The 24,748-nt window shown below is 41.9% G+C and overlaps 2 protein-coding genes across 6 annotated transcripts; one reads left to right on the top strand and one right to left on the bottom strand.

The window, feature by feature from the left end:
• Positions 1 to 878: 878 nt before the first annotated feature.
• SUGP2 (SURP and G-patch domain containing 2) lies at positions 879 to 18,314 on the bottom strand (the record flags this gene model as incomplete). Of its 4 annotated transcripts, none has more annotated exons than XM_080384201.1 (11): positions 879 to 5,388; positions 5,580 to 5,700; positions 8,900 to 9,036; positions 9,719 to 9,783; positions 10,747 to 11,267; positions 12,070 to 12,181; positions 12,370 to 12,878; positions 13,583 to 13,700; positions 14,645 to 16,327; positions 17,482 to 17,603; positions 18,157 to 18,314. In XM_080384201.1, 10 exons carry the CDS (start codon positions 18,312 to 18,314, stop codon positions 5,580 to 5,582), a joined length of 3,546 nt encoding a protein of 1,181 aa, XP_080240327.1. In that variant the 3' UTR covers positions 879 to 5,388. The 4 variants fall into 4 exon arrangements, 3 of the variants coding, with proteins under 3 accessions (XP_080240327.1, XP_080240328.1, XP_080240329.1); XM_080384202.1 differs by having other exon boundaries at positions 879 to 2,503; XM_080384203.1 differs by lacking the exon at positions 5,580 to 5,700 and having other exon boundaries at positions 879 to 2,503.
• ARMC6 (armadillo repeat containing 6) lies at positions 18,049 to 24,603 on the top strand. Of its 2 annotated transcripts, none has more exons than XM_080384221.1 (8): positions 18,049 to 18,188; positions 19,114 to 19,266; positions 19,717 to 19,799; positions 20,492 to 21,062; positions 21,548 to 21,693; positions 22,243 to 22,374; positions 22,889 to 23,026; positions 23,871 to 24,603. In XM_080384221.1, the coding sequence occupies exons 2-8, from the start codon at positions 19,146 to 19,148 to the stop codon at positions 24,081 to 24,083; spliced, it is 1,404 nt and encodes a 467-aa protein (XP_080240347.1). In that variant the 5' UTR covers positions 18,049 to 18,188; positions 19,114 to 19,145; the 3' UTR covers positions 24,084 to 24,603. The 2 variants fall into 2 exon arrangements, with proteins under 2 accessions (XP_080240347.1, XP_080240348.1); XM_080384222.1 differs by lacking the exon at positions 18,049 to 18,188 and adding an exon at positions 18,434 to 18,547.
• Positions 24,604 to 24,748: the final 145 nt, after the last annotated feature.

Raw genomic sequence — 24,748 nt, 5'->3', positions numbered from 1 at the left:
AGGCAAATGGGTACAAAAATTGTCATTTCATAGTAAAGCCCATCTCACCTGCTACCTGAGGGGAAATGGGCACAAACCCATTCTCATGTCATGGTAAAGGCCGCCTCACCCGCTACCTGTCCTAGCATTTGTCTCCTCTCTAGGTCACGGTGGCGGGACCAGCACAGGGAAGCTGCTGCCGGTGTTCGTCAGGAACGCTGGCTTTCTTGTGTCAAATGACACCCCTAAACAATGGACCATCTTTGTTGTTTATGTTTTTTGTGATTTAGGGGAAATGCATGTAAATTACACAGGCATGTGGGTGACAACTGATCTGCATCCTCTTAGGGACTTAAATTTAACAACCTGGATTGAACAGTAAAATAAACGAAGGGTTTTTCTGCTCGGTGTATGCAACAAGCGGGAACTCTGCAGAACTCCCCTCCACTAACCTTCCTCCTGCTGACATCAGTAGGTAACGCACAGTAACTGGTAAGGCATCAAATAAATCCAGAAGTTACAGATTCTCTTTACATTTTTGTGTTGTGTGACCTCTTAATGGTCTCCCATTTTAGACTGTTTTTCAGAATTCTTATTTCTCATCCAGTAATAGTTCCGGTTTCTGAAACAGGTCTTGTAAACTGTTCAAAGATAGAACTTTTGTTAACCCCATGAATCAAACAGTCTACAGTGAACTTCTGCCAAAGGGGCAGCTGTTTTAAAAATTGGATTTTATTGCTTTGTGTTCACTGTTTTACTATTGCTTTATTACCTAGCGGCAGGATATGAAATACGATTTCCCCTTCAAAGCAAAGTCTTGCCTAGGAAATAATTTTCAAGGAAATTAGCACAACCTTCTAATGACATGAATTAGGCACAAAAAGCTGAAGAGAACACAGTGTGCTACCACTTTCTTAAACAGCAGTAACTTTATTGCCCACAGATAATGCAAACATTTTCCACACTTGCTGAAATTCAGCAAGTTACCTACTTAACAAGGTTCACAAAAACTATTTATTTCAGAAGTACCCTATTGTTCTTTTGAGCATATTCTCATTTAAGGTGTTTATTATTGCTCAAATCTACAGTCTGGTTGTGATTGGCCACTCAGTCGTGAGATATGCAGACTTAAAGATCATACAGGACTTTCAGGAATTCGTTTTTAATTAGAAAATACACCTGCCTATAGGATAGAAAACAATCCAAAATAACAATATTTGAATTTCTGAGTCCAGACTTTCTTTGGGCACAATACATCAGGATTAACTTTAAACCAGAATGGAGTATCAATAGAAAAAAATACTGTACATTGACTTTGAGAAATAACATCTCAGCACAGATTTAAGTGTTCACACTAAGGATGCTATAGTGTCTTCTAAAAAACCCAAAAAATAAATAGGAAAAACGTCATTGGTATACACCAAAGAAAAGTTTTGAAGGCAAAAAAAAAGGAAACATCTCTATTAGTCCAACACAATTACTCCAAACAGTATATTATTGACTGTAGTTCTCTTACTCTGTTAGGGCACCTCCCCCAAAATGGGGATCTCCTCATTTCTCTCCAACGAGAGCAAATGTCCTTTCTTCTAGAACCAGGTCCTTAAGTATTGTAAATTTTTGAAGGAAAAGGAGGAAAAAGGTGTAGCCAGGGCTTGGACTTGCCTCTGTAAAACTTTTCCTAGCTGTCAATGTCAAAAGCAAGGGACAGGAGACCTGGCTGGTATCTTTCACAAACAAACACTCTCACTTTACCTCTGGATGGAAGGCAGCTGCACAAGTGTTAAATTTCAGTTTGTTGCAATTTCCCTCCTCATATCCTGTCTAAAAAAGGAATTTGAATTTAAAGGCAACAGTAAACCACACACATATGTAAAGAGAAAGTTTTGCTGTTCTAGTCAGTACACCAAGAAAATCAGAGAGACAACTAATTCCTGGGATATGGGAATAAAGGGTAAAATTCTTGCTTTCTGACTGGGGCACAATGGTTTTGATGTTCATGTGGAAAGTAACACTGTCGTGTATGGATTTAATGCACTAGAAGCCACATGAAGAAGTAACTAAGAAATTATTTAGTGGGTATTCTCAACAGAGACATTTAGCAGCACAGAAACAGAGGGACCTTCCTTCCCTCACACACTATAAAATCCTGCTTTACACTAATATAACACTGCGTAATCTCAATTCCACTTGTTAGTGCCATAATGATGCATATCTCTTACAAATGGCCAAATTCACAAGCAAAACATTTAAACCAGAAATTGTTTAGTTCTACATTTATTGCAGATATTAAAAGATTAACAATGCTAACATGTTTACTTACACTAAAAAGAAATGTCAGTTATCCAATAACATAAACATCTTATTGTTACTAGCTTAGCACTACTGCCAATTTGCACGGAACAGAAACTAGCAAATTGCTCTACAAGATTAATGGCAAAAAACAACCAAAAGACAGTAGACACACCACTGAAGTTAGTTAAAATGTTCACTGAAGCTTGCAGTCTTCATGGAAGAGAGCCTGGAACTAAAATAACAGAAAAGAAGCTAGTAAACTTTAAACAAGGCAATGTATCTGCATAACAAATGTTTCACATGTACAAGTATTTAAAATTTTCAAATCAGAGCTGCCTGCAAAAGCAGGTCAAAATAAAAGGAAATTCCTTTTGCAAAAGGAGTGTAAGGTCATCTCTTGGTAAAACAAGATAAAGGCAAACGGTTACCCACTTGAGAGCAACACTGGAATCTCAGCACCAGTACTGCTCTGCTGATATCTTGTCCAAAATTAAAGTTTGGCACAAGAAAGAAAGACCATACTACAGTCATCCAGGGTAGCAGATTAAGATTTTCCCAATGTTCACCTTTATTCTCAAGACAGCATTATACTCTAAATTGAATTGCACTCAGGAAGGACGGTACCATTTTCCAATCTGGGTACCAACAATTCTCCCAGATCGGGCGAGCAGGTGTTTAGCAAATGCACCCCGAATGGTACTAGGCCCAAAAAACTCCGGTTAAATCAGAGCAGCACAGAATGCTGATCTGGGTCCGAGAGAGTGGATTTCAACCTAGTGTGAAACTCCACTTTGCCTTGTGCCTTTCTGCAAATAGCGTATCATATGATCAAGAATCCTTGCAAAATGTAAATGTGAAAGAAGAGGTGAACTAGAAGTTTGCAGGGAAATAAAAATGGTGAACAGCAGCTTCATCACTGAAACTAAAAGAAAAGCTACACCCTTTTGAGTAGGTCTGAGAGGCCAACAGTATTGGTTCCAGAGTGCCATTCTAAAACAGACTGGGATTGATAGATCTCCTTTTCAAAAGGCTTGAGGTTTCACACTGTGTAACTGCTAATTAGGCACAGGAAAGAAAGAGGGGCAGCGAAGAATACACTCAAATAGGAACTTAACAGGTAAGCATACACTGCCACGCACTGTAATTGATGATCTTTCAAGTAGCCTGTGGTCCAAAATGTTTAAGGATTTTAAGCATCTCCAAGTAAAGCCTATGAGAAATGTCTGGGCTATCAGATGTCCTTAATCAAGTCTGACAACCAGATAAACTTGTTTGTCTATAGCCTTCATGCTTCAACTTCTTGTAATGTAAAGGTGAAGACACATGTGATGTTCATGGAAAAACAGAACTACCGGTGTATTTTTCTATACCTGCCATCGTGGTTTTATTTGGTGATTATGTGCTTCAAGGCAAGTAAAACACAAAATCACAAAAAAGTGATCAGAAAATTACACCACGACATGATTTTGTTTCTTACAGTTTCAAAGACCCATACAGTAAAGAAAAAAAATTGCATTCATAAACTAAAACTGATCGTTACAAGCAAGGAAAAGTTTGTTGCTATAGAATGAAAATGAAGACACTCCCTTTCAACCAGCAGGGGTTTTAATGGAGAAAGAATATAATTTTGTTCTTTAAACAGCAGGCACAGGCAAGTTGATAACTGAAGAACACACTTTCTTGCATAATTGTCAGTTAGGAGCTTGAGATGCTGCCACATTACTGTGGGGTGCTATTAGTGGTGTACTACAAGCTCTTTGCTCTACAAAGAAGCATGGTGCAGGATGGAAACATCAGCAAGACAGCACTCACTGCTAGTAAGCAGAACATGCGTCAGCTCAAGATCAGCTCTTTAAAAAGAACTTCAGTGAAGTAGGTTTTGGTACTGTAACATTCAAGTGAAGACTTTTGACTAGTTTTAGAAAGATAATGATGGAGAATGAGTACACTAAAAAGTGTGATATTAAATTCTGTCACTTTCGGTAATCCAATCACAGATCCCTTATTAACGTGCAAGTCAGAAAAAGATGAATGTTTATTTGTGGTAACACTACTAAATCTTTCATGTCTTCAGAGCTGCTTCACCAAGCAGTTAGGCAATGCTTTTTGTTGAAGTACAGTAGATGAATCCAGTCTTCTCTTTCATTAAGTTCTGGAATAGTCCCTTAAAAGTACAAGCTTTTTGTCTTGTTTCTTGGGATTTTTCAATAAAAGACCTTCTGCAAAGCAAGTATTTAATAGAAACAGAAATGACTCTCTAAACTGATGGTCTTATAAAACTGATGATCCACTTCCAGATGACTTCTGAATATCTGACTTCCAAGTGTTTTCTTCAGTATTTTCTGCAGACACGTGAATTGCACCTGGTCATGGCTTGAACTTCATTGAGAAGAAAAGAAATTACTCAAGAATTTGTTGGAGAAGAGCTGCAAATTTGTGTAAAAACAAAAAGTACACTGAAAAGTATGTACTACTTGTTCATTACAATGAAAAACCTTAGCAGCCGAGGTTTTCAAGGAAGAGTTTAGTGTTCTCAGACTTGGATGAACTCAGTTATTCATCCTACACTTAAAAGTTTAGAATCCTATACAAAATAAGCATGCAGGCAGTGACTCTTCGTCAAATTGGCATGTGGAGGAAAGGAAACTGCTTTATGCAGACTCCAGAAGTAGATCAGAAGATCAGCCCATCGACAACATGTAGTATAATAAAAATCTGGACTGCCTTGCAAGAAGATCTGAATTTGAGAAGATTCTTGGTTTCAGAAAGGATCAGAGCCAAACCAGGCTAGTCACATTTTTCATGTTGCTTATTCCGTTTTTGGGTAAGCCATCTCATCACAAAACAGGCAAACTTGGCCAAAAAGAGAGGTAAACAGGCACTTCCGAGAACAAAATCAGTTGTTTCTTCCTCAGAAGATGACATCCAAGTTGTTAGCTTGCACAATTAAATACAAGACTAACTTTAATCTTGGAAAATGTTTTAATACATTAGTATTCAAGTCCACTACTATAGAACAAAATGTTCTTCATACTGGCATACTCTGCCGAAGATCTTTCACACAGCAGCCTTTGCATATCCGTGCACTTTCTAGCGAGCGAGTCTCTTATGTCAAACCTAGAAAGTAAGATTGGGGGTAATTCAGCAGTTCAGAGCAGTTCAACGTAGGTCTGGATTTTCATGAAATGTTAAGAAGCCAGATATACTCATGGAAACAGTACTATTTTCTTGGTAAAGGAAGACTTAAAAAGCCCTGGTATTTTAATGTTTGCAGGAATTCATAAACCAGACGTGTCCATTGCACATACCTATTTACTTGCTCTTTTCTGCCTGTACATTTGTATCATTCTTTGACGGAAAACATCAAATGCATCTTCTTTATTTTCTTCCCCTGCAACACCCAAGCCCTCCCCTGCAGAGGTAGCACCCCTAGGGAGTAAAATGAATAGTTAGAACACTCTGTTTCTGTTACATTTGACAATGTGCAGAAGAGATCTAAACAATAGCTTCCAACATAGACACAATTCAAGTGGAAAGGAATTCTGCTGCTTTTGGGGGAGAAGGGGAGCAGAGGCTTGGTATCTGGCATACCAGATCAACTATAAAACAATTCCCACCTCCCATTACACATGCAAATACCCACCAGAAGAAAATGCTCCTGTGATATTAAGGGAGCAGTGAAGATACAGTCATCTGACAGATAAAATTCTTACATGAACTTTAACCACTTCATTCATGGCAGATAGGATCCTCTGTCAAAAGATGGCAAAAACTGCCTCATTTCTTAAATTTCAAAAATTATAGAAGCCAGAAACTTCAAGGAATGAGTAGGAAACACCATGTAACTCTGGATAAAAGATAAAATTTTTACCAAGGGAACACAATGCTGCTTGATTAAAACTTCTAGCACCCAAAGCAAGCTGAAGTCTGTAGGACACACACTATAGACAAAACCTGGAGCTTCTGCCCCTCCAAGAAAAATGAGTCATTAACTCATGTCTTCATCCAAACAAGCCAATAGAAGCAGACAGGCCTCAACAATATCAAAACAACTTTCTGGCCTGGAAGTAGATGGAGAGGATGACCCACAAGAATGCAGAGACATAAATAATTAAAAACCATCTCTTTCTCCAGGCTATGTGCATAGAACATAGACACTACAAAGCTAAGATTAATGAAACTTCTGCCACAGGAATGATCCTCTGTGCCAGTTTTATCCTCCAGGTCAGTTACGTTAGTATTATCTATTAAAGATTTCATTACATGAAGTACAAAATTTTTTTAGATTGCACCACATACTGAAATTGGGATTGCTATGCTATCAGGGTGAAATTTGAGGACCTAGAGTACAACAAAGAAAAATTATTCTTATCCAGTTTCTGTAATGATAGGTCCACTTAAGCCAAGTAGCTTGTTGTGCAATTCTGAAATAACATTCACAGACTCTAAAAAGCAAATTCAACTTTACAGTCCACAGCAGAAATGGTGCTGTTTTCCAAAGACCTCCCAAACCTTTGCTTTTTTCCATCTTTTATAGTATGACCTGTTTGAAGCAGACTCTCTTCACTTGCTGTTTTCATTACACAACAGTATGTTTTTTCTATTTACATCATAGTTTCTCTTCTAGATTACTTTCAGAATAAAAAAAACCAATCAAAGACATGAGATTACTCAGAGGAGGGTCTGTCCCATACAACGTTCTGCCTTTGAGTGTGGGCTAGGTTTTTTGGGTTTTTTAAGCACTTTTTGAACGGTAAAATTGGTCAGACTCATAGCTGTGACAAATTAGTTCTCAAGACAGAGAACAGCTCAGAAGACTAACATGAATCTCCATTTAAAATTTCTGGACCCATCATTTCCATGAGTTGTCACCATGCGATTCACATATTTTTTACAGTAACATAAATAAAAATCTCAAACCTGCAAATATGACTTGCTCTCATGCCAAAGACAAGTTTTAAGCTTTCCTAACAAAAAAGGGTCTCAAGTTTCTTTGTGTAACAACTGATGTGCCTGAATACATCAGTTTTCACCATCAGTGTTAGATAAAGATCAAGGTATGCTCTACACTGGAACTGGAGTGTCTCCAATTATTAATCCATCCCCTTTTGCTCAGAGAATGAGATTAGACAGCATGTGGACTTTTAAACAAGTCATCAATAGAAGAGTTGGTAGTTTTCAAAAGGGGAGGAAAGAGTAGAGGCTACAGATTACTAAAAAAAAAACCCTGCAGTATCAAAGCAACTAACAAGAGAAAGCAAAATGTTAAATTGCACTGGTTTCATCCTGAGACTGTTGCAAAGTATTGTCCAAAGAACACCTTTGATGGGAAAGTAAAGAAGTGCACACTGTGAAAATAATAATGGAGTTCTCTCTACATTACAGAAAAGGTCAACAAGTTTTTGTAAGAGGTACAGAAAGCAGTTCTTCACTACTCTTTGCAGGTGTCTTTACAAAAGTGACACAGCAATGGACTCAAGCTGAAAAAACTATATTACCACATATTAAAAATGCAGTTATTTGGCCAGAAACTATAGAATGTGGCAGGCCAAGTGTCAGATCAGATATAATTAAATAGCTCATGATCAGCTGTGCAGCGAAAGTTGTGCCAGGAGCTACAGAAACCAAAAAATTACTCATATATTTGGTCTCAGTAAGTTTTGGGGTTAAGAACCAAGATTCTAATGCAAGAGAGCTACAGGTGAGGTAAGTTGCTTTCTCATCCATTTGCTGCTGAAGAAGGAAATACAGAAAATACAGTGATGGCCACTGGATCACAGGGAGCACTAACAAAAAAAGAAAGCAAACAACCAGAAGTATCCCACCAACTAAAATGACCAGTACTGTCCGAGACTTGAAGAGAACAAAGAAATCCCTGGAAAAAGAAGACTGTTAAACCACAGACTACAAGTGTGGACTAGAAAGCTTGTTATATGGGTTCAGAGACAAATAAATGGTTTCTGCCTCCTTATGAGGGAGGGAGTTAAAGGAGGTAGTATCCAGTCTCTGTGCTGGCAGCAGTGGACACCGGATACAGCAACTTTAAAATACAAAATGAAGATTCAAAACCAAAACTATATTTTAAAGGAAAAAACACACTTACCTTCTGGCAGATGCACTTACCTCTTTCAGTATGCAATGGAATGAATCACATAATTAAGAGTGAAAATAAATTTGTTGCCTAAACCTAGGATACTGTGTACGGCGTTCTCAAAGTCTATTTATATATTATGTACCTGGTGTGGTAGCAAGGAGATTCCCAGGATAATACCATGTGTTAGGTTTTTTTAAACCTAAATACACCAAACAACAAAAAACACCTCCTGAAGAACAGGGGCACCCATATATCTTTATATATATTTATATCTACACCATTCATGCTGCAGCCTTCAGTGATGTCAAACTGGATGGCAAGAAACAGCCACCTTCCACAGCAGACTGCCCAGCTTAGCCAGAAAAATGCGTGAAGTCTCCACGCTCAATTTTGCTGAGGCCAGAGACCAACGTCAAGACGGAAACAAAACACGGAACTGGCCACATCTAGGTGGGTCAGATAAACACAGTGACTATTAGAATCCCAGCCTTTGCCACAGCTGTCAAATTTCTGTAGTGTGTTCCCATTACATACACTTTTACAGGCTCTCTGATTCCTTTTCCTCGTGTACCAAGGCCATGTCCTTCTTGCCAGCCCATCTTCTGAAGCATCTGGAAACCCACATTCCTGTTTGTCAGTTTCTTGTGTGAAAATTCTAAATCTTTTGGTTTCTATGGTGAGGAAAAAACAGGAAAACAAAGGGTTTTTTTGTTATACAGGGAGATCATGTATTAAAAATCACTCAACCCCACGCACCACCCCCCAGCTAAGTGTGTTTGAATTTCTGGATACACAGAAATATCTTCTAAGCAGCACTTCATTAGCAACACAGAAAAAGTCTATCAAAGACTAAATACCTGACTTGTCAGGGTTTTTTTTAAAAAAAGTATGTATTTCAGGTTCTAAAACTGTTTAACTACATTATCACAATAGCAAAAAGTACACCTTCATATTTTATAAGGCAGTTATGGTTTTTAATAACAAATATTGAATGATCTGATGACTGAATCCCTATTATAAATACAGAAGCAGTCAAGTAACATCGTAGCAATTTTGGACAATTACAACATATTTTCCAGACACTGATTTCTTTATTATTATTTTAAAATAGAATACAAGATTAACACACAACTTTTCAACAGTGCTCCAATCACAAAATGTTTAATTTTGACACAGGTAGTTAAAAGACAACAGGAGGAGCCACAGCTCTCCTCAGATTTAGCCCAGTCTTTTTCAGGATCAGACTCTTCAGGTCTTAATTGGATTTTATGACAATGACACATTTTCAGAGGCTGTCTCTTGTAAAGACAGCTGATTCTCAGAATGCAATAGCAAACCAGAAGAGTTATTTACCTTCTTCTTCTTTGTAACTGGGCAACCACGAGGCCTATCATAAGCAATTCTGACAGGTTCATGCACTGCAAGTCAAATCAAAGACAAAATTCAGCTGTAAAGAAAAACAATTTTAATACAGAACTCCAAAAGCACATCTCAAGTGGGACTTTCAACTCAATGCCTTGGCCTAAAATCAGAAGCAACAAGAAAAGATCAGAATAAAATAAAATTAAAAAAAAAAAACCAAACGGTAAGACTTTTTTTTCCCCCTCCACCACAGAAAAGGTAATTACTACATGATGTGTTTAGTTTTGGACATATCATACCAGCAACACACTGATGGGTGGTATAGTGTAAGGACTTTAGATTTTTCATTTCCCTGAGCTTCTGTAACACTCTGATACAAAATTCCGACTGGACTTAAATGAGGTTATTGTATATCATTTTTTTGTGATATTGTATATCACAAATTACAACCTTCACCAATAAAAATCATTATGCAGAGAAAAGACATTTGTTAAAGTAGCTGCAGAGCACATATAATCAGTTTTAAGCTACTTATCTCTCAATTGTTAGAACATCATGACCTACTGCTGCTGTAGCCATACTGACAGGCCAATCCAAAGTCTAAATATATTTAGTCAAACACTCCAAATATATTCAGTGCTATACTTAAGTCTGTTAAACCTTCCATACACTGATAAAATAAACCCCGCAACAACTACTACCATGAGTTTTTTAAGCAGCAGAGAGGGTAACATTCACATATACTTAGAGAATATCTGAGGAATGATGTTTGATGCAAGAAAATAGTTCAGGAATGATGTTTGATGCAAACTTTGCTATTGTGCTGCAGTGCAAAGACCGTTACACAATTTACTCAGATTCTCCTTTGTCAGTTGAATGAACCCTTAAAGAGAATATTTTGTTCATTTTTATATTAAAAAATTTAATTCTTTTAGTCAGTAAGTCAGTAACAAAGTACATAAAAATCAGGAATTCTGTACTTACTGACACCTACAAAATATCTTTGAAGTAACACTCACCTTTTGGTTCTTCTATGAGGCAAATCCTTTTAGATGCAGGAATCATACCAACTTTCAGAGACTTGCTGCTGATTCGTTTGCGAGGAAATAGGGCACCAGGAGCAGGAGTTGATGCCTGTGTCGACAGATTTGGTATACCACCATCAGATGAGGTGGCTAGCTGCATTTCACCTGTTGAAATTTCCTCTCCTGTTTTGGAAATCATTTCTTCAGCTAGGTTTTCCACACTTCTACCTGCTGACATGTCATCCTCTTCTCCCTCCTCTGCTTGCTCCATTTCCATTTCTTCCAAAGGCTGGGAGATATCCTCCTCAAACTCAGCTTCCTCCTCATTATCTTCTTCCTCCTCTTCTTCTTCATCCTCTTCCTCTTCTGAAATATCCAAATTTCTCTCTTCAGGTTTAGCACTTTCCCCAGTATCAGTTGCTTCTGACACAGCACTGAAGTTAATAGATGGACATAACTCATAGACTTTCATTCGGTAAAATTTGAAAGCAGAACTGTTACGATCCTGTAGAAACCTGAGCAAAAATTACAGTGAAAGTAACATCAGAATTTATTTTTTTTTAGCTAGATTAGAAATAAATATCTTTATTAATTTTAGAATGGCCATTCCAGGTGTTTTTGTAAAACTGCAGGATTTCCTGACAACATGTACTAGGAACACCAATCATTCTCAATTCTTACAGACTGCTTTTTACAACACAGTTTGAGAAGTCCTGATAAAGGATTCAGTACAATTATCTTCATTATATAGATGGAGAAACTAAGAACCTAGCTCTGGATGACCCAGAAGCAAACAGCAGACCCCAGAAGAGAATTTCAGGTCTTCCAAATTTGAGTCATGCAGTTTATGTGGAAATAGGTGTATTGATTCTGAGAGACAGAAGAGAGAACAGAGCTCCATTTTTGTTGGCACAGTATGACTAAAAGAGAAAAACCTGCTAATTTACACTGGAGCACTTAAAAAACCAACAAGATTGCAAATACTTTGGCAGAACACTGTTTCAAGATGCAAGCTGATTACTTAGGATATGAAAAAAACAAAAAACCACCACGTATATCACCACCACATATATCAGTGCATGTACGCATTTGGGAGAAGTGTCTTTCTTTCTTGGGTATTTCAGATATTCACCATTAATGGAGGTGCTGAGCAGGACAACAGGCAGTATTGCTCAAAATCCTCTGTTCCTAAACACATTGAATAAAAGCATACATCTCAACAAACAATAAAAGGAAATACCTCCTTAGTAACTGTTTAGATGTATTTTGATTTTTCTTATCGGCCCATGTACAGAGATAAATGTGTGGGTTACTCACCAAAGGTCTGGGTTATCTGCACTGTTGTCTATGCTGAACTGCTCAATTTCTGGTCCTACCTGAGCAACAAACTTGGCAAGCTTCTCAGCAGTTTCCATTGTTTTAGCATCCACTGCAAGAAACAGAATGCTCGTCATCTACAGCTTCATACAAAATCTGCATTGCTGGAAGGTCAATACAGCTAAGAACTATCTTCTTTAGGAAAATAAATGATTTTAAAAATTTCCAGCAGAACATTCTATACAGTTCTTTTCTGATGTAATTTGCAATTGAAAAATCTAATGATGAATCTTCACTTACCGTCAGGAAACTGAGAGGACAATGGTGGGAAAAGTTCAGGCGGTGCTAATAAATCCTCAGAATCTGCCCTTTCTTCTGCTGGCAGAGAGACCTCTGAACTGGTAGCACATTGTGAGGATGAGGCTGTATCGAGGGAAGAGTTCTTCTCAGACAGGCTGGTTTCCGATACAGAAGGCTTTGACTGGACTGAACCTTGAAGATGCTTGTCTTGGTGCTTCAGCGCTGTACCAGCTGAAAGCACAGTCTGTGTCCCTATGGTTGCTCTCCTCACCCTCCTTCCTCGAATACCATGCTGTGTGAGAATTCCAAGCCTTTTTCTTTTAAATAGCCTTCTCTTAATACTTGCGACTTTCCTGGCATACAACATGGCCCTGACTGATTCTGTTGCAGATTCTTCTAGTGTTCTGCCCTCACCACCCGCTTCCTTTCCAGATGATGTCCGCCTTTGCATCTCTGATAACTTCAGTCTGTAATACTTGTATTCTAGACTATCTTCATCAGACAAGAACCTAAATAAAACCATATAAATAAAATGAAAGCCTAAGCTGAAAGCACCAACTAATCTCAAATTCTCAGATCAGAAACTCGGTAGCAATCGATCCTTTTTTCCAGGGGTATACATAAGTTGCTACATTAATGTTAGCCTGCACACGTTCTTCTCAGAATAACAGCCATCTCCACTTCTAAAGCAGTAAGTAAAGTACGCCAAGCAAATAAATGATGGAGGGTTTTGACATAAATCATTTGTCTAGTAATTAATAAGCTACGCTGCAATTCACATGTGAGGACATACTGTCATATTAAAAGATCATTATGTTTGGAAGTGTCTCAGCTTTCCTTTTCCAACATTATTCCTAGAACGCAAGTTCCCTAAATCTGTTAACTTACTGTATGTTTATATCAACTACATGTGCTTACTATTTTCATCTCGTAAATGCAAATTGCTTTTAAGGTCTTGTATTTGGATTGACATAGAGTCATTATTGACAGATCAAAAGGAATGCGACCTATTAGACAAAAGAGAAGCAACAGGACGATTTCCAGGGATATCAGGAAGTATAATTAGCTTAGGAAACGTTTTCATAAAGTATGATTAAATATACAGTAGGCTTTGCTCTTACACCCATTGAATGAAATACCGAATTTAATTAAACCTATTCCAAATAACTTCATCAGAGAGTAATGTTACAACATACTGTTCAAACACACCTACCAATATTCAGGACAGTTCTTTTGAGCATTTCTCTCTTTGGCAGACAAGGTTCCTGAAACAATGCTATTCACTAGCTGTTCAATTGTCTCTACAGCTTTTCGATCAGCTCGCTGTGGGGCTGTAGGAAGAAACAAAAAGCAGTCATTGTATTATCCTCATCAACAGAGTATCAGTATGTTGCCTTTTTTATTCTTTGACACACTGACATTTGCAATTTTTCAACTTATTAATACAAAATAGGCTGTACTTAATACTACAATAAATTAAGGAAACTTCAGAAACTCTGTTTTCTCAACTCAGCTTACATTCCAGAACAGTTTATAACGAGAAGCATCATGGTTTAAAAAACTTTGCCATCCTGGGCAAGTTAAGCCATCCTTTAAAAGGCAATTCCTTATTGCACCAAAAGGATTTTGTGCAAAGTAAGTCTACTTGAACACTGCTCTGAAGGGGCGAGTTCCAAATTATTAGCTGTTCAGTGTCAGTGCTGCAAGACCGCCCTGCAAAAGTATCTGAGGGTCAAGCAGGAAACACCTGAGCAGTACAGTAATGAGTAAGAATGCTTTAGAGGGTGAACTAGATGGCCTAATACAGTGGAGGAGACAGTATTCCTATGGATGGTAGTATATAAACAACTTGAAAGAAATATGCCTGCAATCTGATATAAGTGGTAATGGTAACATCTCCAACTTTGCTTATATGCAAATACTTACTCTGTGTGTGATGTAGCCAGTTACAGCTGTGGTGCTGGCCTCCCTACCTCGAAGTTGTGAAGCCAGAGGATAGGGCAGCTGACGCAGCCAAGGGCACAAGGTGAAAATCCTAGTTTTAAAGTATAAGCACGTGCAGGAGAGGGGAGGAAGGAGACATGCTTTCATCCACAAAACTGAAAGTGATCGCTACAACAGATATATTTACTACCTGCCTCAGCACTGCTAGGGGTTTACATGGAATTCCCAGAGTTAGGAATTCCTGACCTAATGAAACCATAAAAATGAAGACAAAACACTAGCAACAATTAAAGAAAGTATATAATGCAAAGTGCCTTACAAGTTCACTCACTTTTAACTTTTGTGTCAGGAGAGGGTTTTTTAAGCTGTGCTGTGGACTCTGGCTCAGTTTTTTTCATCTGAATTGGATATCCACTCTTCTCCAACCAAGCCTTCAAGTTTTCAATGTACTCTCTTCCAAACAAAGTTGAATCATCAAAGTTTGGGAACAGTGTTGGTGCTGGAGCCATTTCCTGGAGCCCTACAGCTTCAAGTATTTTCTCTTGCCTGAAAACAGATGCTAGAGCAAAGGTCTGACCCAGAAGAGCTAAGGACTTACGACACAGAGAAACGGTGGTCTCAAAAGCACTTGCCATTTCTCTTGGATTACCAAACCCACTTGTCTTAATGCTCAACTCATACGCATTGCAGGCCATAAGCAGCGGTGTAACACCTTTCAGGAGGCGGTCCTGTAGCCTCATTATGTATTTATCAAAAGGTTTTATTATTTCAAAGAAGCAGTTCTTTGTTTTCACAGCACCTTTGTCCAATAGCATATTTAAAAACTCATTGTCCACTTTGGGAGTTTTCAGAGCAGCATGTTGTAAACTCTTGATAGTAAAGAAACAATAATCTCTGTGTTCTGGCTTTAAGGAGCATTTGAACGAAGCAAGCATTTTTGCACACGTTTCTGTCTCTAGCTCAAAGAGAGCTCCGAAGAGCCGGGAAAATTCTGCATCGTTTTTTATTGCATGAAACCCAGCCCATTTTATAATTTCTATTCCAAATGTTGAAAAAATGTCTGATTTATCCACAAGGTCAAAACTGAGATTTCTGAAAACATGCGCGGGCTTTGGGAGCCTGAGGATAGGTCTCTGGGTTGTTATAGTTGGCCTCTGATTAGGTCGCGGAGGCAACTTTTGATTAGGGCGCTGGGCAGTCACTGGCCTCTGGTTTGGTCGTTCAGCAGCTTCTGGCATTTGATCAGGTTGCATCGCTGGCTTCTGATCAAGGCTCGGTTGCAGTTTTTTAGTGTTCCATTTCTTTAGGGGAGTTTTGATCTCTCCTTTGAATACTTTAGTTTTAATGGCACCCCTTGTAATACGCTTTCCTCGCAGAGCTCTTCCCCTGCCAATGCTGCCCCTCCGTATTGGGGGTCGGAACTCACTGTCAGCTTGAATTCCAAAGTCTACATCATACTCCTGATTTTCCATGTTGCCATACTCATCTTCCATGAGTCCCGGTGATCTAAAATCACCTAAAATATCTGAAGAACTAAAATCAGTTTCATGTGGTCCAGTGGATTCCCAAGAGTCAGGAGGGCCATAGTCCTGGTCATGAGAAGCCAGGCCCCCATACTCCCGGTCATGGGAAGCTGGGCGTCCGTATTCCCGATCATGGGAGGCTGGGCGCCCATACTCCCTATCGCGAGATGCTGGGCGCCCATACTCTCGATCATGTGAAGCAGGACGCCCATACTCCCGATCATGAGAAGCTGGATGGCCATACTCCCGGTCACGAGATGCTGGACGACCAAATTCCCGGTCACGAGACGCTGGGCGGCCGTACTGTTCATGGTAGTAGTTATCTTTCCTTATGAGAGGACTAGCAGATCTATAAGAAGGTCCTGGATAGTCATCTCTAGGGTCTTCAGTCCAGTCATCATGGGGATGGTGCTGGGCGTTGTCATGAGTGTATCTTCCATCATCATGAAAACTGTCTTCATATCTTGGTCTTGGGATTGGCCTTGAATGAGCTGCAATGATAAAAACATAAATACACCGAGGGATTGCAAGCGGTATTAAAAAAATTTTTAATAAACACATTTAAACACCTACAGGAGTCAACGTATCAAAACTTCTGAAGAACAGTACACATCTCTAATTTTAGGATATTCCCATTTGCTTTCTTACATACATTGAATAATTCATAATAAGTAAAAAGCAACAAATTATTAGCAATGCCTAAAAAGACGTTACCAAAAAATTTATTAAAACTAACTCACTAAAGCTGAAACACCAGTTCCACTATAAACCCCATTTTATACTTGCTCACAACCTTCTCAGTCTAGGAAGACGCTAATGCTGTGCAAGTAATGGTTCCATTCAGATTTCTTGGATGCAAAAATATGGAAAGCATGCACTTTCTGTTTCCACACTGAACGGTGGAATTCCACAGTTGAACAGAAGACTGTATTTTCTGCAAACTCATACACAATTATCTAAGACAACGTTAAAGTCAGAGATACCAGAATTGCCTGCCAAGTATGCAAGATTCCCTATTCCCTAATTCCAGTTGTCAAATTCAGGAAGTACAGAATAGTTGAACAAATTAAGTACTTAAAATAAATGATTTCTCCGGAGCTTATACAACATTAAAAAACCAAAAGAGACCCCATTTTAAAACTCTCAATTTCCTATGAATGTAATCCAAGTTATTTTTCTAGGCATTTTGTATACCCAATATAGAAGGTAAAAGAATTTGCAATCATGTTTTGTATATGTGCACCAAATTAAAGTCCTGCCTTCAGCTTTTCCTTCGAAACTAACACAAAATACAAAGCCTTCAGACGCACTCCTACACTTATTTAACTTATCAGGTATCAACAGAATTCCACCCTGCAGCGGTGCCTCTGGAGAGCTCCCTGAAATGGGACCCACTCCCCAACGCAGCCTCAACAAAATTCCTTTGTCTGAAATTTGGTTTTTTTGCCTGGAATTTGCATTCCACATTGGAACAGCATCAGTCATACCAAGCTATTAGACTCTTCAATAAAAATGGACGTGGAAAAACACCGGCACAAGTCCACGTTTGTGGCAAACCCCGGGAAATGGAAGGCACGGAATGTGACAGAGCTGTCACCAGAAGGGCTAGTTTAACCCGCGGCACACCGCGCCCGGGTTTCCTTACCTTTGAAATGATGGATGGTGTCCTCTATAGCATCGCTGCGGTCCATGCGGTACCTCTTCACTTTGTCCTGCACCACAGCATCGAACGTCTCCCGTGTGATCCGCCGGGAGGCCATTTTCATCCTGTAGCACAACAGCACAATGCGGTCCCTGCCCGGAGCACGGCCGCCGGGGAGCGGCCCCCCGCTGCCGACACCTTCCCGGCCCCGGAGCCCCACCGGGGCCCGGCCCGGGCGGATCGCCGTGAGCGCGAGGCGGCGGTCAGCTCCCCCCTGTCCCGCGCCCGGTGGCCCGGCCTGAGGCGAGCGGCAGCGTGAGGGGCAGCCGCGCCCGCTGGCGCCCCCCGCCCCTCACCGGCCGCCCCCCGGCAAACCGCCGCCCCCCGCTGCCACAGCCGCAGGCACCCACCGGCAGGAGGCGACGCCCCCGGCCCGCCCCGCGGCCCGCCCCCGCCGGGAGCCGGCCCTGCCCTCACCGAGGCGGCGCCCCCCGCCCCGGTCCCGCAGCCTCCCCGCCACACGGGAATCTCCCAGCAGCCCCCGCGGGACGCGGCTCGCCCCGCCCCCCAGCGCCGCGCCTGCGCACCGCGGGGGCTGCCGCCACGCACGCGCGGCCTCCCCAGCCCCCAGAGGCGGGCGGTGTCGGGGCAGCGCTGCCGTGACGGCTCGGTACTCACGGGGAGGGCGCGGGCCCCAGTCGGACGGCGCGGTAAGCAGAACAGGAGCGGCTCGCTGCTTCCCGCGCCGTCGGCGGGGCCGCGGGGCACCCGCTATCGCGCAGGCCGGGCCCGGGAGCGTGCGGCGTAGTGCGCCTGCGCGGGAGGCGCGGCCGCATGCGCAGTTGGATGCGGCGGGATCTTTTTCGCGCCGCGTTTTTTGGGATGAGGGGTGTTAGCGCGACTATTCGCACTGGCGCATGCGCACTGGGAGGGCTGGGCGGTGGAGGGCGGGGCCGTTCCCGCCCCCTGCGTACGGTGGCCGAGTGGTGCCAGCGCGGTGAGCCCGCGGCTCTTTGTCAGGCGGGAGGAGACCGTTGGGGAGCGGCGCTGCAGGCGGTGAGGGACCCAGGTGGGTCGTGACGAGAACCGAGGCCCGTTATACGCCCGGGAGCTCCCCCGCTACCTGCGTCCGGTTCCTGGGCCCTCTCTGCGGCAGAGCCTCCCCGAAAGGCCGGGGAACGGGACCCACCCGACCGGCTGGGCCTGCTGAGGGGGGTGCGGGGGCGGACCGGGCCCTGCTGTGGTAGGGGCTCGGGGCTAGGCCGGGGGGCGCAGGGCCGTGTTGGCCCTCGAGCCTGCAGGGTCTCAGGGCCCAGTGTGCCCGGGCAGGCCGCCCACCGTACCCCTGCGGCAAGCGAGGGGCAGCGGAAGCCCTGTCACATTAACACACCTCTGCAGCAGAGCACTAGCAGCTTCCCCAGCCAGATCCTGGGCCTCTGAAATTTCTCCTTAGCTCTTTTAGTTGCTCTGTTTCTGCCCATTAAAAACCACCAAAACCGCTTATCCCTGTGAACATTTATTTTTGGGTTTGAGTTCTGTGCTTTTGTTGTGAAGCAGAGCAAGTCACTACCTTTGGTTCAGGTTAGCATTAGAAGGCTTTGCACCAAAACTAATTGTGGACTGTCTTAATGACAGGGTAAGGAGGTGGTTTATCCCATACGAGTAAAATGGGATCGAAACAGATTGCGCAGGAAACGTTTGATGATGCAGTGCAAGAAAACATTACAGAATTTGAAATGGATCCAGAAGAAGCTGTGAGAGAAGCTGTGCAGCAGTTTGAGTCCCAAGGTATTGTAAATTCATCTGCTTCTGCAGCTGAGATTATTACAGGCTGAGGTTTTACATATCTTAACTGTTAGTAGAACCTGCATGCAAAGATTGATCCTCCTGTATTGAAAAGAAGCCTTTGTGAAGTGGAACATAGATACCATTAATGCTAACCTAGTTTTGTGGAGTAATTATGACTGAAAAAACTGCTTTGACTGAAACTGCAGGGTGCAGTTTGGTCAATGAAACTAAATGTTTGGGGTTTTTTTCCTTAGTTGACATTTAGCTAAACTGATGCTTTGTTCCAGGGCGTATTTGACCATTACTTTAGAGCTTTAGTAACATTTCAGCATCTTTGTGCATTGATCCATGCTTTGCAATAAGTTCATCTTTGTTTGCTGTGGTTAACTTGACAATTTTTACCCAAGCTCCTGTAACTAATATTAATCTTGGTTTTGTTTTTCCTTTTAGGTGTTGATCTAAGCAATATTGTGAAAGCTGTGCGACAGCCTGCCTCTGAAAATGGTCAAAAGCAAAAGCATGAAATTTTGCTGGTAGGAGCACAAATTTCTGTTGTCTTCTAAGGATCACAGTTATATAATAGTTTAAGTAATAGACTAAGAATAATGAGATATCCCTTCTACTTCTGCCTCTGCCCCATTTCTCTGTGAGCTCTTCAACAAGCAGTTAATCCCATCTGTTTTGCAAACTAGCAGTAATATAAAAGTTCAAAGAGCTAGCTTGCGCTTTTCAGTGGAAGAATTGGTGTGAGTGCAGAGTGCCAGCAGAGACTGCCTTTTGTAACTTGGAAGCAGTTTCTGCTGTTACCAGGTAAACTCAAACCACAGAAGGACTTTAATGAAAGGCATACAAGTAAGCTAAGCGGTAGCTGTTAGCTAGCTCTTCTGAGGGTAGATGAGAAGATTGAATACAGTCCCTCGTCAGTAAGAACATAAAAATACTCATGCACACCACTGACCCCTGTGAAATGTGCTGGTTGGGCCCAGTTCACCCACTACTGGTCAGACTGGCATACAGAGGTGGCAGAAGTACGGAGAAGCCTCTGTTCCTCCAAGGGTCCTGTGCATGAAGACAAAATGCTGCTTTTTAAGACAGCTATTTCTTAAATATGTCAAACTAAATTTATAAGATGACAACCATTATAAATAAACAAGTTTGACTGTGAAGAACTGCTCTTGTTCCTGCACAGTTCGGATCAGAAGTTAACTCTCGTTCTCTTCTTTAGACTTTAGATTCCCTTGGGAGAGCTGTTGCTGACTCTGATCTCGCTGAGATGGCCGAGCAGCTAGTGGTCTTCACTGATCAGTGCAAAGAACAGCTGGCTTTCCGCTACCTGGCTGGGCAGAATGGTGCCTATTCTGTGGTGTTCTCTGCCTGCCAGTTGGCTTCAGGAGACAGAAATTTAATGCTGAAAGCCTTTTACACTCTGTCTGCCATCTTGGATGGGCAGCCAGACCTACTTGACTCTGCTGGCCAGGATCTGCTGTTACAAACTCTGCAAGAATATAGGGAGGATGCAGAAATGACGCTGGCTGGGATCCGATGCATTCGGCATGCCTGTCTGAAACACGAGCAGAACCGTCAGGACTTCGTGAAAGGTGGAGTTCTGCCACTTCTGACTGGAGCTATAGTCCAGCACGGAGACAATGCTGATGTTGTCCGAACAGCCTCCTCGGCGCTCAGGATCATGACGTTTGATGATGACATCCGTGTGCCCTTTGGTCATGCTCATGATCATGCTAAAATGATAGTGCTGGAAAATGATGGGTTAAGAGTCCTCATTGAAGCTGCAAAAGGTAAAATTAACCCCGTGACAGCAGATCCTAATTTTGAATCATCTGTGCCTTCTTATCTGAGAACTGTGCTTTGTCATAACCTGAAGCTCCCCAGAGATGATTCAGAAATTTGCCACTAAAATTATATTTAATTCTGTGATGAATTGTGCCCCGAGAAAGAAAAATATGACTGCTCCAGAGGCTATCAGCAGCACCAGGGTGGCAGTTATCAGAGCTATTTGTCAGTCTGTCAAGGGAGTGTTTTACAGCCCAGTGCAGGTTTGCAAGCACTTTATTCCTGCTGAGGTACTTCGTTCTTGCCGAGAAAAGATACTGTATCAGTCTAGGTGGAGAATGCACAGAATGTCACCTGTGCTATTTTAATACAATAAATGAAATATACTATTTGTTTTTTTTTTTTTTTAAACGAAGCAAAGTAAAGCACCTTGATTCTGCAGCACCCCTCCTTGCTTGTAGTCACTCCATTCATCATCTCTCCTCTACAGCATTCACAGATAACTCCAGTGTTCTCAGTGAACTGTGTGCCACCCTTTCTCGCCTTTCTGTCAGGAATGAATTCTGTCAAGAAATTGTGGACCTTGGCGGCTTAAATTTTATGGTGGCTCTGCTGGCTGACTGCATCGACCACCCGGTGAGCGATACAAAGTGTACTTGGGAGTAGAGGTAAAGCAGCAGGGCTTGCTTTTCATTTTGAAGTCCTGGCTGTGAATGGGCCTCGGACTGTGCATTATTCTAGGGGCAGTTGGGGTTGAAACCCAAACACTGATCCCCATTTACAGCCTTATATACAGAACTAGGTTATATGTGCTCTCTGGGGTAAGAATGTGTCCATTCTGAGCCCCTTGCTCATAGTTACGTCCTCAGTCCTCCATGAGCAGAGCTCTGCTTGCTCCTAGAAGAGCTAAGCTTCTGGTTTTCCACTATTCTAGCTAGAAGAGATTCAAGAGGATTTAGATTCAAGTCCCAGAGAGTTGATGTTTGATTCTTTAAGCTTCTTTAAAAACCTTGGCCAAATTAACAAGATTCCTTACTACTCTGTCTAGCAAGAAAATACGACTGAGAATAGTGTTGGTCGTTGTAGTTGAGAATTACAGCTATTTGCATGAAGTTGCTGCTTGGCTTTCAGAAGTCTGTAAAACACTGCCCGGCTTTCTAAGCTGTTTTTTCTTGATGAACGCAGGATGTGGTGAAGCAGGTGCTGAGTGCCATCCGAGCAGTTGCTGGTAATGATGATGTGAAAGATGCCGTTGTTAACGCTGGGGGAACCGACCTCATTGTGCTTGCTATAAGCCATCACCTTGCCAATGCTCAGGTATGCACCAAAGTGGCTGGTGAAGTGGCGCCAGGGCTGGGAATGGAGATCAGGTTTGGGCTGTATAATGTGGCAGCGTAACTTGTCTTGCTTGTGTGGGGGAACAACCCAGAGCGTTGCTCTGACCTATGTTAAACAGCTTATGCTAAGAGCAGATACGTTCTAAGTAGAGTTGTTAGATGATTGCAACTGAGCAGTGTATTAAACCTTTTAATACCTGGTTGTTGTAGAGGGGTTAAGTGCATGGTTTGGCAAAGATTTGTGTAAATTGAAAGGTATGTCCACTTTAATATATTAGGGGTTTTCTTGTTCCTGAATCAGATGTGGGATACAGTGTTCTACACCTCTGGGGTATAAAATTTGATTTACATGCTAGAGAAGCAGGATATGTCAGTGGAAGAAATCTTTAAAAAAAAAAAATATTTTTTTTTAAATTGACAGAAAAAAGGACAGCCTTTTTTCCCTGAAAGCAACATTTTCAGCCAGTGAGTGTTTCTTCCCCTTTGTCTTGCAGATCTGTGAGCAGGGTTGTGCAGCCTTGTGCATGTTGGCTTTGCGCAAACCTGAGAACTGTAATGTCATCATGGAAGGTGGAGGGGCGTTGGCAGCTCTTCAGGCTATGAAAGCACACCCACGGGAAGTGGCTGTACAGGTATGTGCCTTGGAGTACTTGATTATTCAGGATTGATGTTGGCAGTGTTCACTGCTTCACTGGGCTTGTGTCCTTTACTTGACAAATACCAAAAGGTTCTGAGTGTGTTGGGAATGCAGCATCTAAACGCAGGACTCCCTACATGTATCATCCTGATGGGATCAGAGTAAAACTTACTTTGGGTTTTAAATCCACCTGAATTCAGGTTGAAGCAACTGTGGAATGCCGTGCTTCTCTTCTAGGCATTACTTTTCCTCCTCCTTGAAAGAGTGGGAGGAGAATAGGCTCTTTCAAACCCAGCCTGTGCTATGGTGATATCTATCCTATAGGAAACATTGACATCTGTTCCCAGTGTTGAATAAAACACCTACATGGCAAGAAGTTAGCCTCTGGTTTCGCATGCGAGTCTTGGTAGATTCTGTGTCCACCTCTGTGCTCCCCTGAGCATTAAAATACTGTAGAAAATATTTTCTGAAAGCGTAGTTTAAGCTAAGTGCCAGGGAAGGTGGCCAGAACATCATACAAGGGTGTGGAAAGGTGGGTCTGCTCTAACTGGAGAATTCTGTCTTAGCATTATTTAAAGATTGGTGTTTGAGATTTGCTGATCTTCTGACAGAAGCAGGAGGTTTGGTTGTATAAACTTCAGTGTGAAATAGCAGCCATACTTTTGTCCATGGATTTTATACTTCCAGAAAATAATTTGTTGAGGTCTACAGCATCTCACATTGGCCCAGAAAATATTCTTTTAGTTGGAGCCATCTCTGCTTTGTGTGCGCCAGCATCCTACGCAGGTGGTATTTCCCAACAAAAGAAGCTAATATCTCTGATTTACCTCTTTCCTCAGAAACAGGCTTGCATGCTGATCCGCAACCTGGTCTCCCGGAGCCGGGACTTTTCTCAGCCCATCTTAGAGATGGGAGCTGAGAACCTAATCACAGAAGCTCGTGCAACACACAAGGACTGCGATGATGTGGCCAAAGCTGCGCTGAGGGATCTTGGCTGTAAAGTGGAGCTCCGAGAGCTGTGGACAGGTCAGAAGGGAAGCCTAGCTCAGTGAATCGTCACTCCACTGAGCAGTGGAGCTTCAACACATCTATGTATGTGAAGTCTAAGGGGGGAAACCAAGTGGCGTGAATTAATTTGCAGTTACATTGAACTGAAATATCTGAAGCAAATGCCTGGCTTGTGAGGCTGCAGTGAACTTTGTATTGGGAGCTACAGCTGAAATGGCTTTATGCATTCGCAGGCTGCAAATCAGCTCTGTGTAGTAACATTCCCCGTATCATCTAATGCCTGAAGATGATTTGCTTCCCCCTGTTGTTATGTATGTTCCCCATGTACAGAACGGGGTTGTTCCCACGTGCTCTGCTCTATACAGTAAGAGCAAAAGTGGCTCTTTTCTGATAGGAGTTTGGTATGTACTGTGACAGCTGGTTCAGATTTGTTCCTCTGCTCTCTGCCAACGGAGGCTAGCAGTCTGGTCTGGTAACAGGATGGATGAGGAGGAATCCCATCGCTTACGAATGTGTTCTGTCCTCTTGTACTGTTCTACTAACTGTCATTTACTGCTGACCATATTCTGTGTTGCTGCTTTGTTTTGGATTTTTCAACCAAGGTAACATTTTAAACAAAAGCAAAGTAAGGATTTCAGATAGTATGGGCCAAAGCAACATAACCTGATGATGTTGCTGTTTGCATCCAGGAGGAAAGTTCACGTTCCTC

Source organism: Falco punctatus, assembly GCF_963210335.1.
Source record: "Falco punctatus genome assembly, chromosome: 4".
Lineage (NCBI taxonomy): Eukaryota > Metazoa > Chordata > Aves > Falconiformes > Falconidae > Falco > Falco punctatus.
Note: the sequence above shows the minus strand (reverse complement) of the source record. Positions and strands in the feature narration are given on the sequence as shown.

Coding starts and splice junctions, on each gene's coding strand:
- ARMC6 (XM_080384221.1), top strand. CDS start 19,146: ATGGGATCGAAACAGATTGCGCAGGAAACGTTTGATGATGCAGTGCAA. Junction 21,694..22,242: donor CTGACTGCATCGACCACCCG/GTGAGCGATACA, acceptor TGATGAACGCAG/GATGTGGTGAAGCAGGTGCT. Junction 23,027..23,870: donor CACGGGAAGTGGCTGTACAG/GTATGTGCCTTG, acceptor CTCTTTCCTCAG/AAACAGGCTTGCATGCTGAT.